The following is an 18,513-nucleotide window of genomic DNA, read 5'->3' on the forward strand; positions in this document are numbered from 1 at the left end:
GCTTGCTCCATTAGAGAGCTCTCTCTTTAGTCTTTCTCTTGTTTTGAAATTTTGAATTGAGGTTGGAGGAATTCTGTTCCAATCTTTGATCTGAAATCCATGCTTTGTTCTTCTGCATAATTCAAGGAATTTTGATTTAAATCAAGGCTCTCTTTACTGCTTCCATCTCTATTTCTTCTTCAATCTGTTTGCTGTTGAATCAAGGAAGGGAGTGAGATCTAGACTTATTTTCTAGTCTCATTGATTCCCTGAGATCTTGTCTCTTTAAATTTCAAAATCAAGCTGAGTTACATTCTGCGTTGCTTCTTCAAGCAATTTTCCATTTCTGTTTAAATCTGCTGCACTTATTTCATCTTTTACTTCTCTGCTTGATTGCTCTTTACATTTTCTTGTTGGATTTTAAATTCCCTGCACCCAACCCCCTTTATATTCACTGCAATTTAATTTTCTTGCAATTTAAGTTTCAGCTCTTTTACTTTCTTGCTCTTTAAGTTTTCTGCCCAATTTACTTTCTGCATCTTTAAGATTTCTGCCATTTACTTTCTGTTGGCTACACTTCACACAATTTACTCAATGTTAGCTTGACTAAACTAATCACCCACTAAAGTTGCTTGATCCATCAATCCCTGTGGGATTGACCTCACTCTTGTGAGTTATTACTACTTGATGCGACCCGGTACACTTGCCGGTTGGATTTGTGTTTTGGAAATTCGTTTTTCCGCAAAAACACCATCACACACCATTTGTGTTTGACACACAGTGTCTGCAGGCATTTGAGACCCTGAAAGTCAAGCTGGTCACAGCACCAGTCATCTCTGCACCAGACTGGACATTGCCATTCGAACTAATGTGTGATGCCAGTGACCATGCCATTGGTGCAGTGTTGGGACAGAGGCATAACAAGCTTCTGCACGTCATTTATTATGCCAGCTGTGTTCTAAATGATGCACAGAAGAATTACACAACCACAGAAAAAGAGTTACTTACAGTGGTCTATGCCATTGACAAGTTTAGATCCTATCTAGTAGGACCAAAGGTGATTGTATACACTGACCATGCTGCTCTTAAGTACTTACTCACAAAGCATGATTCAAAACCCAGGCTCGTAAGATGGGTGTTGCTTTTGCAAGAGTTTGATATAGAAATAAGAGACAGAAAAGGGACAGAGAACCAAGTAGCTGATCATCTGTCCCGAATAGAGCCAATAGCTGGGGCGTCCCTCCCTTCTACTGAGATCTCCGAGACCTTCCCAGATGAGCAACTTTTTGCCATTCAGGAAGCTCCATGGTTTGCAGATATTGCAAATTACAAAGCTGTGAGGTTCATACCCCAGGAGTACAACAGGGTGCAAAGAAAGAAATTAATTTCAGATGCCAAGTACTACCTATGCGATGAGCCATATCTCTTTAAGAGATGTGCAGACGGAATGATCCGCAGATGTGTACCCAGAGAGGAAGCACAAAGGATCCTATGGCACTGCCATGGATCACAGTATGGGGGACATTTCGGAAGTGAGCGAACAGCCACTAAGGTCCTCCAGTGTGGCTTCTACTGGCCTACTCTCTATAGAGATGCCTGAGAGTTTGTGCGTAACTGTGACAGTTGCCAAAGAGCTGGTAACTTGCCTCATGGATACGCCATGCCTCAACAAGGGATCTTAGAGATTGAATTGTTTGATGTATGGGGTATTGACTTCATGGGTCCATTCCCACCATCATACTCAAACACTTACATTCTGGTGGCAGTGGACTATGTATCTAAATGGGTAGAAGCAATTGCTACACCCACTAATGATACTAAGACCGTGCTGAAATTCCTCCAGAAACACATCTTCAGCAGATTTGGTGTTCCAAGAGTCCTAATCAGTGATGGAGGCACTCATTTCTGTAACAAACAGCTATACTCTGCTATTGTCCGATATGGAATTAGCCACAAAGTAGCAACTCCGTATCATCCACAGACAAATAGGCAAGCTAAAGTCTCTAACAGAGAGCTAAAAAGAAACCTAGAACGGACTGTAATTGCCCGTAGAAAGGATTGGGCGAAGAGCTTGGATGATGCTCTGTGGGCATACAGAACAGCATTCAAGACTCCGATAGGAACCTCTCCATACCAACTTGTGTATGGCAAGGCCTGTCATCTGCCCGTGGAACTGGAACATAAAGCCTACTGGGCAACCAGATTCCTAAACCTGGATGCTAAGTTAGCTGGTGAAAAAAGATTACTCCAGCTAAATGAGCTAGATGAATTTAGACTCAATGCCTTTGAAAATGCAAAAATTTATAAGGAAAAGGCAAAGAAGTGGCATGACAAGAAGTTGTCATCCAGAGTCTTTGAGCCAGGACAAAAAGTTCTGTTCTTCAACTCTAGGCTCAGACTGTTCCCAGAAAAACTTAAATCCCGGTGGAGGGGTCCGTATGTGATTAAGGAGTTTCACCATATGGATATGTTGAGCTTCAGGATACTGATTCTGACAAAAAGTTCATTGTTAATGGACAGAGGATCAAGCATTATCTTGAAAGCAATTTTGAGCAAGAATGCTCAAAACTGAGGCTTGAATGATTCTCAGTGAAAGTCCAGCTAAAGACAATAAAGAAGCGCTTGTTGGGAGGCAACCCAGTCATTAGAAAGTTATCTGTTTTGTTTAATCAAAGTTTGATGCATATTCTCAAAGGGCAATTATCAAAATTGAAGGAATTCACAGAGTTACAGAAGGATTCAGTGCAAAAAGCAGAGAAAAGGAGCTTGCTGGCAAAAAAACGCCAGTAAGGGGTACTTTGGGCGTTAAACGCCAGAATGGGCACCATTCTGGGCGTTTAACGCCAGTGAAGGTGCCATTTTGGGCGTTAAACGCCAGAATGGGCACCATTCTGGGTGTTTAACGCCAGGTGTGCAGCATCCTGGGCGTTTAGCAAAACGCCAGTGATGAAGGGGTTTCTGGCGTTTAACGCCAGCCAGGGTACCTGGCTGGGAGTTAAACGCCCAAATTGGCCAACATTTGGGCGTTAAATGTAACATCCCGCATTTTTGAAAAAATCTAAATATAAATAAATTGTGATTTTACCTTATTGAGTTTAAACTTTATAATTTTAGAAATTATTTTATTAGAGATAATTAAATAGATTCAGAGATAATTTCGTTTTAAATCAAATAAGATTCTTAAGTAATTTTCTATAATGGAATATTTTGTATAATTTTAGTAATTGAAAAATTAGAAAGGATTGTATAATTTAATTCAAGTAACTTTTATTCTGAAAATGTTACTATTTATTTTATTAATTTGATATCTTATTTTATAAATTAATCAATTAAGAGTAATTAAATTAGTTTTATTGATATTTGGAGTTTAAGTTAATCAATATTCTTATGTAATTTTTATAATTGGTTATTTCATATGTTTTGGAAATAAAATTTAGTGATGGAAGTATTATATAATTTAATTTAAGTAATTTCTATTATGAATAAATTATGGTTTATTTTATTACTTTGAGCTCTAAGAGATTTATTTATTAGGAATAATTAAATAGATTTTTATAAATACTTAAAGTTTAAGTAATTTTATTATAATTAGATATTTTGTAAATTGAAATTAAAGTTTCGGTGATAGAAAAATACTAAAAAGTTATATCATTTAATTTGAATAATTGGTATTGAGTTTAAACTATATTTTATAAAAATGTGATTAATATGCTTATTTTATAATTTACACTACAAATAATTAATTGAACTTAGCAATATGTTGATAAATAATGTTCTTATATATTTTTAAGAGAGTATATTTGATTTTAAAATTACTCTACTCTTCAATTTTATCAAAATATCTATTCATATCTATCCATATTCTTTTATAAAATCTTAATTTTAATCCTAATACCATAAATCCCTAATTTGTATACTAAATCCCTAAATCTACAATCAGAAAGGGAAAGAAAGGGAACGGGGAGCTTGAGGGGGAAACAGAAGGGAAGAAAGAAGGAAACGAAGAACAGAGGGAGAGGGTGAGGGAACAGAAGAAGAAGAGAGGCAGGAGGATCGCTGCGCCGTGCTGCTCCATGCGCCGGTTACCGTCGCTATCGCCAGAGCCAGAGGACAGAAAGAGAACGCTTGCAAGGGAGAGGACAAACGCGAGGAGAAGGAGAGCTCGTGCGCGAAGGACAGTGCCGCCACTCCGTCGCCGCGCAGCTGTTGCTGCCACCCCGTCACCATCGTTGTCGCGGCTGGAAGCATAAAGTTCGAACAGAGGGGGAGAAACCGCGAGGTGAAGGGTGACGCTGGGCCTCTGTCGCTGCTGCTATCACCAAGCGTTGTTGTCGTTGCCGCTGAAGGCCAAGGCCCTATCGTTGTCATCGATTCTGCCTGGAGCCACCACCCACTTGTCACACAGCCAGTTAGTTACTCTGCCGCTGCTGAATTTGCTGTGTTGAGACTGAAACTGCCACTTTGACTCTGGTTCGACCTTTTTCTTAAATAAGACCCATTTACACGTTTTATTATCATTGCCATGCTGGTTCTGAATTGATTCTGGTATATGTCTTGTCTTGAAATCCCCAGGGCTGTAATTGTTCTTTATTCCCATCCAATTTGAATTCCTTGTTTCGCTGTAACTATCATTACTGTTGTGGAATTGTCGCCGTTGCGAGCATGATTAGAGACAGTGCCAGATTTGGATTTGCGTGGGAATTGCCACTGCTGTGAGTAAGAAGGAAAAGCCGCTCACAGCGTTTAATCTTACGAGTTTCGACATTGAGGTAGGGGGTTTAAAATGATTTTAATTTAGGAATGCCAACAAGGTTTACTGAATAACTGCAAATAGTATTAATAGCTGTGAGTAATTAATTGATTACATGAATGTTGGATTGTGATTGCAATTGTGCTTGGTGCTGTGGTAGAATTGATTGTAATTAGGTATGGTAGATGATTGAATTATTGATTGTTGGTTGTTGAAATGGTTGTTTGGTATATTGCTATGGCTGTGAAAGTGACTTGAGATTAGTAGAGGATTGTGGTTTTGACTGATTATGTATAAATGGTTGAGACTAAGATAGCCATTCGATATATTTGATACTGGATTGAGAATTGTTGAAGAATTAGGGCCTAAAAGACTGAACTATTATTAAGAATCTGGTTTTTAAAATAGAATGGTTACTTTGATGACGGCCTAGTAATTTGCTAGTGATCGGAATGGTATGAGATTAAAATCTGAGTAAACTTTAACAAGTGTAGTTGTTAGGATTTAAATTTGAAGGTTTTGTATTAACTGAAGATTTAGTTATGATTTTTTTTCAAAGTTAAGCCTTAAAAACTGAATTTCTGCATTACCTTTAAGTGAAAACAGTAACTTTGAAAGACTGTAACTAAGTCTGTGATGATCGGAATTGCGTTGAACCAAGTCCTGGTTAAACTTGGGAATAACTTGGACTGAATTGGAGAGTTTGAGACCTTTTCATTAAATATAAGATTTATGGTGAATTTTTGAATAATGGTTGTGGGATCTGATTTTTACTGCAGAATTGTTGGAACAGTGGTAACTTGTTAGCTCTGCTATGAATGTTCTGAATTGAATTTTGAAGCGAAACCAATTTTAAATGAAATTTTATTCCTACTATTTTAATGCCATAAAATTTCAGAACAATTGGACTCGTAGTTTTAAAGATATGAATTTTTGAAAGATCACGCATTATGCAGAAAAAACCAGATTCTGTTTTCTTAAATCAGTAACTTTGAGAATTTATAATTTTTGATCCTGGATAGATATTGAGATGCAACCAATTGGAGGTGAAAATTAAGTATGTTTAGCATATGTGACTTAAATTTCAGGGCTATCCATGTTTTAATGAGTAAGTTATGGGACTTGGAAGAAGATAAGTTCATTAACTTTTAAAGCAGAATTCTGCAGCAAATTAGTCAACTTCTAGGTTATATAACTTCTTCATTAAAAATGAGATTGACCTGAAACCAATTGCAAAAGAAACTTGGATGAGTGAAGTTGAACTGTATTAATTTTCAAAGTCATTGGATTTAACGTGGATTTTAAATTGAATTTTGAATGTCACATGCTGCTGCTGTTTTTCTGGTTTTACGCACTGCAGAGCAGTCTCGGTTTTTCCTTTATTCCTAAGGCTAGAGAAACCAGAAAATTATGATCTTTGGTTTGTTAGAAAGCTTATTTCAAGACGAACGCCTGGACATAAAGTTTGCGCAATTCCGAGTTCATTTGCTATATTAAAAACAGAAAAGAAGATAGAGTGTTGAGGATGTCCTAGTGACAGTTATGAGTTTATAAAACTAAAGATGAACCTTAGTGCTATATGGCTGATTCAATGTGGAATTTTGCTTGATTCTGACTTGATGTGATGCTGGAAAGGTTGAAAAGAATAAAGTGAATTGTTTGGTTTGAACCCGTAAGGGTGGTTAAGTCCTATTTTCAGAGGAGGTTATGTCCGAATTTTTATAAAAGTATAAGGACTTAATCAAAATAAATATTTAAGGCTTATTTAATGATAGAAACTTCAATGATTCTTTTAAGAAGAGATTATTTGGTATACGAGATCGTTGAGTATTCAAAGAAAGTAAAGAGATACAGAGGAAAGAGAAACTAGAACAGAGTAAAGAGAAAGAAAGAGAAGAGTAATATAATAAAGAGATATTTATGTATATATTTTAGTTGCTAGATGCAACCCAGAGCTATATATATATATATATATATATATATATATTAGTTGCTTGATGCAACCCAGAGCTATATTTAATATATATTAGTTGCTTGATGCAACCCAGAGCTATATTTAATATATATTAGTTGCTTGATGCAACCCAGAGTTTCTGTAGGGAAACTAAGTTACCTACAGCCATTTTCCGCTTCCCCAGAGCAGAGCAGAGTATATATATATATATATTTTCCTGCAGTAAGCAGAGGCTGTCTCAAATGAGCGGCTATTATTATATGCGCATTTATTTAGGAACGGAAAATCGTATTCGGGAAATCGGGATTACTCGTGACCGGATAAATGTCGGGATTGCGGGCAGCCAACCGACACATGAGCTCATGGCCTGCACTAGGACTAGACATTCATCATATGCATCTATGTGATATTGTTTGGGTGTGGATATTGTAATTGGCTTGCCTAAATGAATAATCCTGTGTAACTGCTAATTGCTATACTTGATATAAATGCTCTTGATTGTGTTTGAACCTCATTACCTGTGTTTGTAACTGATTGCTTGGAATGTAGTGATTGGATGTTGATTGAGCTGTTTGGGCCTGAGGCCGTGACTGGTAAGCTTGAGGTCTAGTTTTGTATAAAGTATCTGACTGGTTCAGCATAGACTTAATGAACCTATGCTCGGAGCAGGATGATCATTTATACCGTGTAGGTAACTTCTTTTATGTTAAGGTCTAGTAAAGTATGAAAAATCAAACTGGTTCAGCATAGACTTAATGAACCTATGCTTGGAACAGGTTGGTCATTCATACAGTTTAGGAAACTTTTAAGAGTTTTATAAAGAAAATATGGGTCTGGCATTTTGAATAATTAACTAATACTTTTAAAGAAGGTTAATTTTCTTTTAGATGTATCTGAATGAAATTAACTATTTGCGCTTTATTCTTTACTTTCACGGTATTCTCGACCTCTACTGAGAACATGTGGTTTGGTTCTCACCCCCAAATTTTCCACCCTTTCAGTGACACAGGTTTGAAGATGTGATTTGAAGCTGCGAGCGATTAGTAGGCTTCCTTTATGGTTTTAATTGCTTTCATAGAGTCCCCTCGCTCTTGTCCTTTGAAGTTTTATTTTATCAGAGGGATAGGTATTGTATTTGGGTTTATATGACTTCCTATGTATAAGAATTACTAATAATAATACCTCTGTGATTGTTATTATTATTTGCAATGTTTATCCTTGATACATGTCTTTAATGAATAAAAACAAAATTTTCCGGAATTTTCTTAAAACTAAAATGCGAACTCGATATAAAGGCTCAGTAATTAAGTAGTTAATATTAGAAAAGGTCACGTAACGTTCTTTCTAGTAGAAATACCCTGACTTAAGCAAGGTATTTTGCTAGAAGGGATGTTACAATATGGTATCAGAGCAGTCCTTCCTGTAGAGCCTTGGGAGTGGACTGACTATGCTTCATTGCATACTCTGAGTGTCTGTCATGCTTTCTAACTTGTTCTGATGACAAGATTTTATGTTTTATATGCATGGCTGTCTAGTGATTAACGCTATTAGTTTACCATTGCATACCTCATGGTATCAAGTTTGGCCAACTTAATACTAATGATTTATGTATATGGAAATACTAATGGGTTATCATAGGCGAAATAGAAGTGATAGGTTAACGCGAATTACGAGGTTTTGGGGACGTTAGAAACTAAATTCTAGAAAATAGTTCCGTTTCGACGTATGCTCTCTATTCGTGCCTAGTGTTATCTCTTTCTCTACTATTTGTATTGGAATTTCTAGTTTCTGATCTCTTTCTTGCTAACCTTGTATTATCATTCGTGCATGTCCTTGCTTGATTCTGTATCTGGTTGTTGCTTGAATCTTTTGAAACATTTATTCTCACCTTACAAATTCTATGCTCCGTGTCCTGAACTTGGATTCATTTCAGTGTAACATACCATTTCTTGTAATTTCCTTTATGAGTATTTATTTCAGATTTTCTTTGAGAAAAATTTCAATTCAAATCTTTTCTTACTTGACTGTATCCACAACCCTTGCTTAAATTTTGATGGGATTGTTTTTAATTCAGTTTAGACTTTCTTACATAAACTCTGAAGCTTCTTTAAGTAGTTTAAACTTGTTTATCTGTGACATACCACTTATCTTCTATTGATTTATAGAAAATTTTATTTCAGAATTTATTCTTTAAATAGAAGTTGATTTTCTGCCATCTTTACTATAATTCTATAGCTATGCACATAAGTATCTTCCAAGCTTTAGTTTACAAACCATGCATGATATGTTTTGATTTGAAATTAAATCAGTATAACATATTGTTTATACGAAGTTTAGTACATTGAAGAATGTTAGATTTATATATATTCTTTTGAAAAAGATAAACTAATTCCTTCTATTTCAAATTGAAGTTGTTCAAAATTGTTGTACTATTTTTCCTATGATGTTCATATTGAAACTGTTCGATACAAAATTTCTTCCTAAGCCTTGAATTAATTCCCTTTATGCTCCATTTCATTGTTTATATATCCTTGTTTGTTGATGATTTCACGTATTCCTTCAAATCCTGGCGAAATACCATCTTGTTCAACTGAGAACTTGAGTATTCTTCCAATTTCTCGCATAAACCTTTCGTGCCGTTTGTCTTTCTCTTCTCATGTTTCGTAATTCCTTATATGCGCTAGTTCTTAGGGACACGATTTGTGCGTACGGAAAGTGAATCTGGTTAGTCTATGAAGTTATAAGGAGTTATGGAGTTTTGAGGCGACGAGAGGAAGTAATCATGCTTTGTTAAAAGTTGTGAACGAATATGTGCCTATTTGATTTTGGATTTTAAAATTTTTCTTATGTTAAGTTATTTTATCAACTCTAGCATTACCTAGTATATTTTCTTCTATGTTTACGTGATATGATTTTCTTGGAGCCTTTAAAATATTCAAAAGGGGATGTGAATATAAATCTTTTCTTCATTTTATATCAATTTTCGAGGGCGAAAATTTTTGTAAGTTGGATAGAATGTAACATCCCGCATTTTTGAAAAAATCTAAATATAAATAAATTGTGATTTTACCTTATTGAGTTTAAACTTTATAATTTTAGAAATTATTTTATTAGAGATAATTAAATAGATTCAGAGATAATTTCGTTTTAAATCAAATAAGATTCTTAAGTAATTTTCTATAATGGAATATTTTGTATAATTTTAGTAATTGAAAAATTAGAAAGGATTGTATAATTTAATTCAAGTAACTTTTATTCTGAAAAGGTTACTATTTATTTTATTAATTTGATATCTTATTTTATAAATTAATCAATTAAGAGTAATTAAATTAGTTTTATTGATATTTGGAGTTTAAGTTAATCAATATTCTTATGTAATTTTTATAATTGGTTATTTCATATGTTTTGGAAATAAAATTTAGTGATGGAAGTATTATATAATTTAATTTAAGTAATTTCTATTATGAATAAATTATGGTTTATTTTATTACTTTGAGCTCTAGGAGATTTATTTATTAGGAATGATTAAATGGATTTTTATAAATACTTAAAGTTTAAGTAATTTTATTATAATTAGATATTTTGTAAATTGAAATTAAAGTTTCGGTGATAGAAAAATACTAAAAGGTTATATCATTTAATTTGAATAATTGGTATTGAGTTTAAACTATATTTTATAAAAATGTGATTAATATGCTTATTTTATAATTTACACTACAAATAATTAATTGAACTTAGCAATATGTTGATAAATAATGTTCTTATATATTTTTAAGAGAGTATATTTGATTTTAAAATTACTCTACTCTTCAATTTTATCAAAATATCTATTCATATCTATCCATATTCTTTTATAAAATCTTAATTTTAATCCTAATACCATAAATCCCTAATTTGTATACTAAATCCCTAAATCTACAATCAGAAAGGGAAAGAAAGGGAACGGGGAGCTTGAGGGGGAAACAGAAGGGAAGAAAGAAGGAAACGAAGAACAGAGGGAGAGGAGAGGGTGAGGGAACAGAAGAAGAAGAGAGGCAGGAGGATCGCTGCGCCGTGCTGCTCCATGCGCCGGTTACCGTCGCTATCGCCAGAGCCAGAGGACAGAGAGAGAACGCTTGCAAGGGAGAGGACAAACGCGAGGAGAAGGAGAGCTCGTGCGCGAAGGACAGTGCCGCCACTCCGTCGCCGCGCAGCTGTTGCTGCCACCCCGTCACCATCGTTGTCGCGGCTGGAAGCATAAAGTTCGAACAGAGGGGGAGAAACCGCGAGTGAAGGGTGACGCTGGGCCTCTGTCGCTGCTGCTATCACCAAGCGTTGTTGTCGTTGCCGCTGAAGGCCAAGGCCCTATCGTTGTCATCGATTCTGCCTGGAGCCACCACCCACTTGTCACACAGCCAGTTAGTTACTCTGCCGCTGCTGAATTTGCTGTGTTGAGACTGAAACTGCCACTTTGACTCTGGTTCGACCTTTTTCTTAAATAAGACCCATTTACACGTTTTATTATCATTGCCATGCTGGTTCTGAATTGATTCTGGTATATGTCTTGTCTTGAAATCCCCAGGGCTGTAATTGTTCTTTATTCCCATCCAATTTGAATTCCTTGTTTCGCTGTAACTATCATTACTGTTGTGGAATTGTCGCCGTTGCGAGCATGATTAGAGACAGTGCCAGATTCGGATTTGCGTGGGAATTGCCACTGCTGTGAGTAAAAAGGAAAAGCCGCTCACAGCGTTTAATCTTACGAGTTTCGACATTGAGGTAGGGGGTTTAAAATGATTTTAATTTAGGAATGCCAACAAGGTTTACTGAATAACTGCAAATAGTATTAATAGCTGTGAGTAATTAATTGATTACATGAATGTTGGATTGTGATTGCAATTGTGCTTGGTGCTGTGGTAGAATTGATTGTAATTAGGTATGGTAGATGATTGAATTATTGATTGTTGGTTGTTGAAATGGTTGTTTGGTATATTGCTATGGCTGTGAAAGTGACTTGAGATTAGTAGAGGATTGTGGTTTTGACTGATTATGTATAAATGGTTGAGACTAAGATAGCCATTCGATATATTTGATACTGGATTGAGAATTGTTGAAGAATTAGGGCCTAAAAGACTGAACTATTATTAAGAATCTGGTTTTTAAAATAGAATGGTTACTTTGATGACGGCCTAGTAATTTGCTAGTGATCGGAATGGTATGAGATTAAAATCTGAGTAAACTTTAACAAGTGTAGTTGTTAGGATTTAAATTTGAAGGTTTTGTATTAACTGAAGATTTAGTTATGATTTTTTTTCAAAGTTAAGCCTTAAAAACTGAATTTCTGCATTACCTTTAAGTGAAAACAGTAACTTTGAAAGACTGTAACTAAGTCTGTGATGATCGGAATTGCGTTGAACCAAGTCCTGGTTAAACTTGGGAATAACTTGGACTGAATTGGAGAGTTTGAGACCTTTTCATTAAATATAAGATTTATGGTGAATTTTTGAATAATGGTTGTGGGATCTGATTTTTACTGCAGAATTGTTGGAACAGTGGTAACTTGTTAGCTCTGCTATGAATGTTCTGAATTGAATTTTGAAGCGAAACCAATTTTAAATGAAATTTTATTCCTACTATTTTAATGCCATAAAATTTCAGAACAATTGGACTCGTAGTTTTAAAGATATGAATTTTTGAAAGATCACGCATTATGCAGAAAAAACCAGATTCTGTTTTCTTAAATCAGTAACTTTGAGAATTTATAATTTTTGATCCTGGATAGATATTGAGATGCAACCAATTGGAGGTGAAAATTAAGTATGTTTAGCATATGTGACTTAAATTTCAGGGCTATCCATGTTTTAATGAGTAAGTTATGGGACTTGGAAGAAGATAAGTTCATTAACTTTTAAAGCAGAATTCTGCAGCAAATTAGTCAACTTCTAGGTTATATAACTTCTTCATTAAAAATGAGATTGACCTGAAACCAATTGCAAAAGAAACTTGGATGAGTGAAGTTGAACTGTATTAATTTTCAAAGTCATTGGATTTAACGTGGATTTTAAATTGAATTTTGAATGTCACATGCTGCTGCTGTTTTTCTGGTTTTACGCACTGCAGAGCAGTCTCGGTTTTTCCTTTATTCCTAAGGCTAGAGAAACCAGAAAATTATGATCTTTGGTTTGTTAGAAAGCTTATTTCAAGACGAACGCCTGGACATAAAGTTTGCGCAATTCCGAGTTCATTTGCTATATTAAAAACAGAAAAGAAGATAGAGTGTTGAGGATGTCCTAGTGACAGTTATGAGTTTATAAAACTAAAGATGAACCTTAGTGCTATATGGCTGATTCAATGTGGAATTTTGCTTGATTCTGACTTGATGTGATGCTGGAAAGGTTGAAAAGAATAAAGTGAATTGTTTGGTTTGAACCCGTAAGGGTGGTTAAGTCTTATTTTCAGAGGAGGTTATGTCCGAATTTTTATAAAAGTATAAGGACTTAATCAAAATAAATATTTAAGGCTTATTTAATGATAGAAACTTCAATGATTCTTTTAAGAAGAGATTATTTGGTATACGAGATCGTTGAGTATTCAAAGAAAGTAAAGAGATACAGAGGAAAGAGAAACTAGAACAGAGTAAAGAGAAAGAAAGAGAAGAGTAATATAATAAAGAGATATTTATGTATATATTTTAGTTGCTAGATGCAACCCAGAGCTATATATATATATATATATATTAGTTGCTTGATGCAACCCAGAGCTATATTTAATATATATTAGTTGCTTGATGCAACCCAGAGCTATATTTAATATATATTAGTTGCTTAATGCAACCCAGAGTTTCTGTAGGGAAACTAAGTTACCTACAGCCATTTTCCGCTTCCCCAGAGCAGAGCAGAGTATATATATATATATATTTTCCTGCAGTAAGCAGAGGCTGTCTCAAATGAGCGGCTATTATTATATGCGCATTTATTTAGGAACGGAAAATCGTATTCGGGAAATCGGGATTACTCGTGACCGGATAAATGTCGGGATTGCGGGCAGCCAACCGACACATGAGCTCATGGCCTGCACTAGGACTAGACATTCATCATATGCATCTATGTGATATTGTTTGGGTGTGGATATTGTAATTGGCTTGCCTAAATGAATAATCCTGTGTAACTGCTAATTACTATACTTGATATAAATGCTCTTGATTGTGTTTGAACCTCATTACCTGTGTTTGTAACTGATTGCTTGGAATGTAGTGATTGGATGTTGATTGAGCTGTTTGGGCCTGAGGCCGTGACTGGTAAGCTTGAGGTCTAGTTTTGTATAAAGTATTTGACTGGTTCAGCATAGACTTAATGAACCTATGCTCGGAGCAGGATGATCATTTATACCGTGTAGGTAACTTCTTTTATGTTAAGGTCTAGTAAAGTATGAAAAATCAAACTGGTTCAGCATAGACTTAATGAACCTATGCTTGGAACAGGTTGGTCATTCATACAGTTTAGGAAACTTTTAAGAGTTTTATAAAGAAAATATGGGTCTGGCATTTTGAATAATTAACTAATACTTTTAAAGAAGGTTAATTTTCTTTTAGATGTATCTGAATGAAATTAACTATTTGCGCTTTATTCTTTACTTTCACGGCATTTTCGACCTCTACTGAGAATATGTGGTTTGGTTCTCACCCCCAAATTTTCCACCCTTTCAGTGACACAGGTTTGAAGATGTGATTTGAAGCTGCGAGCGATTAGTAGGCTTCCTTTATGGTTTTAATTGCTTTCATAGAGTCCCCTCGCTCTTGTCCTTTGAAGTTTTATTTTATCAGAGGGATAGGTATTGTATTTGGGTTTATATGACTTCCTATATATAAGAATTACTAATAATAATACCTCTGTGATTGTTATTATTATTTGCAATGTTTATCCTTGATACATGTCTTTAATGAATAAAAACAAAATTTTCCGGAATTTTCTTAAAACTAAAATGCGAACTCGATATAAAGGCTCAGTAATTAAGTAGTTAATATTAGAAAAGGTCACGTAACGTTCTTTCTAGTAGAAATACCCTGACTTAAGCAAGGTATTTTGCTAGAAGGGATGTTACATTAAACGCCAGAATGGATATCATTCTGGGCGTTTAACGCCAGAAAGGTGGGAGACAGAGATTTTGCTTTCCACTTCAATTTTTTTCAAACTTTCCTGTTTTGATCCATAATTTTCTACATAAATACATTTCAAACTTTCATCATTCAACTTCAAATTTTCAAAATTAAAATCATTCTTTAAATCTCTTTCAAATCCTTTCCAAATCTTCTTCAAACAACTCAAATATCTCTCAATTTCTTTCCATATCTTCTCAAATCTCCTTCAAAATTTTTGAACACTCTCTCCCTTCCTTATAAATATATGTTCGGCCACACCCCCCTTCCCCACCATTCGAATTTGCTCTCCTCCTCTCTCTTCTCTTTCCTTTCTTTTGCTTGAGGACAAGAAAACCTCTAAGTTTGGTGTGTTTTTCCGTGATCACTAAGTTAAGGCTCATCAAGATCATGGCCACCAAAGGAAAACAAACCAATTCAAGAGGCAAGAAAGAGAATGCTCCAAAAGACCTTTGGAGTCAAGAGAAGTTCTTAACCAAAGAACATGCAGACCATTACCACAAAATAATGGGTCTAAGGTCAGTGATCTCAGAAGTTAAATTTGATTTGAAAGAAGATGAATATCCGGAGATCTAAGAGCAAATTCGAAACAGAGGATGGGAAGTTCTAACCAACCCTGAGACAAAGGTTGGGCGAAATATAGTTCAGGAATTCTACTCAAATCTGTGGCTGACAGATAAGCAGAGAATGACTGGAACCGCTTTTCATACCTACAGAACCATGGTCAGAGGGAGAATTATTTACTTCCATCTGGACAAAATAAGAGAGGTCTTCAAATTACCTCAACTACAAGATGATCTTGAATCCTTTAATAGGAGAATGGTGAGAGTAGATAAGGGGTTGGATCAAGTTCTAGAGGACATATGCCTCCCTGGAACCAAGTGGATGACCAATTCAAAAGGTGTCCCAAACCAACTCAAGAGGGGAGATCTCAAACCAGTTGCAAGAGGCTGGTTGGACTTCATAGGGCGTTCTATCTTGCCCACTAGTAACCGTTCTGAGGTTACTATCAAGAGAGCAGTGATGATTCATTATATTATGCTAGGAAAAGAAGTGGAGATTCATCATCTGATTGCTTGTGAGATTTACACAATTGCAAACAAGAACTCCACTGAAGCCAAACTGGCTTACCCAAGCTTAATCTCTTTGCTGTGTAAAGATGCTGGGGTGAGCATGGGAGTAGATGAATTCATCCCAATTGAGCACCCAATCACCAAGAGGTCAATGGAAGGACAAATGCAAGATAACTCTATCAAAAGGAGGGCGCAGGAGTTCCTCCCTGAACTTCCTGAAATTGACTACTGGACTCATCTAGAAGCATCTGTTGCCAAGCTACAAGAAGCTATGGAACAAATTAAGGAAGAACAGCAGAATCAAAACTGCATGCTCTGCAAATTGCTGAAGGAACAAGAGAAGCAGGGGCGTGAGCTACAGGAGTTGAAGCGCCAAAAGCTCTCCCTTGAAGGGTCAAATACCCCACAAGTTGAGGGAGCATCCACTTCTCAAAATCAAGGTTGTTGAGTCCTAACTCTGTGATAACCTCTATCATTAGGAGTCTATTTAAATTTTTGTTTCCTATTACTATTAGTCTTATCTTATACCTATTTTTGAGTCTTGTTCTTAATTCATGATTAATAAAATTTAAGGTTCATGTCTTAAAGCTATGAATGTCCTATTAATCCATCACCTCTCTTAAATGAAAAATGCTCTAATCACAAAAGAATAAGAAGTACAGGATTTTGAATTCATCTTTGAAACTAGTTGAATCAGTTTGATGTGGTGACAATACTTTTTGTTTTCTGAATGAATGCTTGAATAGTGCATATGTCTTTTGAATTTGTTGTTTTAAGAATGTTAAAATTGTTGGCTCTTGAAAGAATGATGGAAAAGGAGAAATGTTATTGAGGATCTGAAAAATCATCAAATTGATTCTTGAGGCAAGAAAAAGCAGTGAATTCAAAAAAAAATTTATAAAGTTGTGATCCAAAGCAAAAGAGTGTGCTTAAGAACCCTGGACACCTCTGATTGGGGACTCTAGCAAAGCTAAGTCATAATCTGAAAAGGTTCACCCAGTCATGTGTCTGTGGCATGTATGTATCCGGTGGTAATACTGGAAGACAGAATGCTTTGGGCCACAGCCAAGACTCATAAAGTAGCTATGTTCAAGAATCATCATACTTAACTAGGAGAATCAATAACACTATCTGAGTTCTGAGTTCCTATAGATGCCAATCATTCTAAACTTCAAAGGATAAAGTGAGATGCCAAAACTGTTCAGAAGCAAAAAGCTGCTAGTCCCGCTCATCTAATTGGAGCCAAGTTTCTTTGATATTTTGGAGTCTATAGTATATTCTCTTCTTTTTATTCCTTTTTGATTTTCAGTTGCTTGGGGACAAGCAACAATTTAAGTTTGGTGTTGTGATGAGTGGATAATTTATACGCTTTTTGGCATTGTTTTTAGTATGTTTTTAGTGTATTTTAGTTAGTTTTCATTACATTTTTATTAGTTTTTAGTTTAAAATTCACTTTTCTGGGCTTTACTATGAGTTTGTGTGTTTTTCTATGATTTTAGGTATTTTCTGGCTGAAATTGAGGGACCTGAGCAAAAATCTGATTCAGAGGCTGAAAGGGATTGTAGATGCTGTTGGATTCTGACCTCCCTGCACTCGAAGTGGATTTTCTGGAGCTACAGAAGCCCAATTGGCGCGCTCTCAATTACGTTAGCAAGTAGACATCATGGGCTATCCAGCAATATATAATAGTCCATACTTTGCCCGAGATTTGATGGCCCAAACTGGCGTTGCAAATCAGCTTCAGAATTCCCGGCGTTTAACGCCGGAACTGGCACAAAAATTGGAGTTAAACGCCCAAACTGGCATAAAAGCTAGCGTTTAACTCCAGAAAAAGTCTCTACACATGAAAGCTTCAATGCTCAGCCCAAGCACTCACCAAGTGTACCCCGAAAGTGGATTTTTACGTCATTTACTCATTGCTGTATACCCTAGGTTACTAGTTCACTATTAATAGGATCTTTTGACATTGTATCTTTACCTCATGACACTTTACACTTTTCATATTGTACCTTCTACGGCATGAGTCTCTAAACCCCATGGTTGGGGGTGAGGAGCTCTGCTGTGTCTTGATGAATTAATGCAATTACTACTGTTTTTCATTCAAACACGCTTGCTTCTATTCTAAGATATCACTTGTTCCTAAACCTGATGAATGTGATGATCCGTGACACTCATCATCATTCTCACCTATGAACGTGTGCCTGACAACCACCTCCGTTCTACCTTAGATTGAGTAGATATCTCTTGGATTCCTTAATCAGAATCTTCGTGGTATAAGCTAGAATTGATGGCGGCATTCAAGAGAATCCGGAAGGTCTAAACCTTGTCTGTGGTATTCTGAGTAGGATTCAAGGATTGAATGACTGTGACGAGCTTCAAACTCCTGAAGGCTGGGCGTTAGTGACAGACACAAAAGAATCACTGGATTCTATTCCGACCTGATTGAGAACCGACAGATGATTAGCCGTGCTGTGACAGAGCGCGTTGAACATTTTCACTGAGAGGATGGGAGGTAGCCATTGACAACGGTGAAACCCTACATACAGCTTGCCATGGAAGAAGCCTTGCATGCTTGAAGAAGAAGACAGTAGGAAAGCAGAGATTCAGAAGATAGAGCATCTCC

At 35.8% G+C, this 18,513-nt stretch overlaps 1 protein-coding gene and 1 long non-coding RNA gene across 2 annotated transcripts; both read left to right on the forward strand.

Annotated features, from left to right (window-relative positions):
* Positions 1-3,904: 3,904 nt before the first annotated feature.
* On the forward strand, positions 3,905-7,879 carry LOC130979135 (uncharacterized). Its single transcript, XR_009086524.1, has 3 exons — positions 3,905-4,449; positions 4,552-4,748; positions 7,685-7,879. It is a non-coding gene; the product is annotated as an uncharacterized LOC130979135 (long non-coding RNA).
* Positions 7,880-10,546: 2,667 nt separating this feature from the next.
* LOC130983080 (uncharacterized) lies at positions 10,547-16,358 on the forward strand. Its single transcript, XM_057907260.1, has 3 exons — positions 10,547-11,142; positions 11,245-11,441; positions 14,368-16,358. Exon 3 carries the CDS (start codon positions 15,505-15,507, stop codon positions 16,336-16,338), a length of 834 nt encoding a protein of 277 aa, XP_057763243.1. The 5' UTR covers positions 10,547-11,142; positions 11,245-11,441; positions 14,368-15,504; the 3' UTR covers positions 16,339-16,358.
* The last annotated feature ends 2,155 nt before the right edge of the window (positions 16,359-18,513 follow it).

This window comes from Arachis stenosperma, chromosome 5 (genome assembly GCF_014773155.1).
Source record: "Arachis stenosperma cultivar V10309 chromosome 5, arast.V10309.gnm1.PFL2, whole genome shotgun sequence".
Classification (NCBI taxonomy): Eukaryota; Viridiplantae; Streptophyta; class Magnoliopsida; order Fabales; family Fabaceae; genus Arachis; species Arachis stenosperma.

Bases quoted from the DNA above. Each gene is read 5' to 3' on its own strand.
- LOC130983080 (XM_057907260.1), top strand. From the start codon at position 15,505: ATGACTGGAACCGCTTTTCATACCTACAGAACCATGGTCAGAGGGAGA.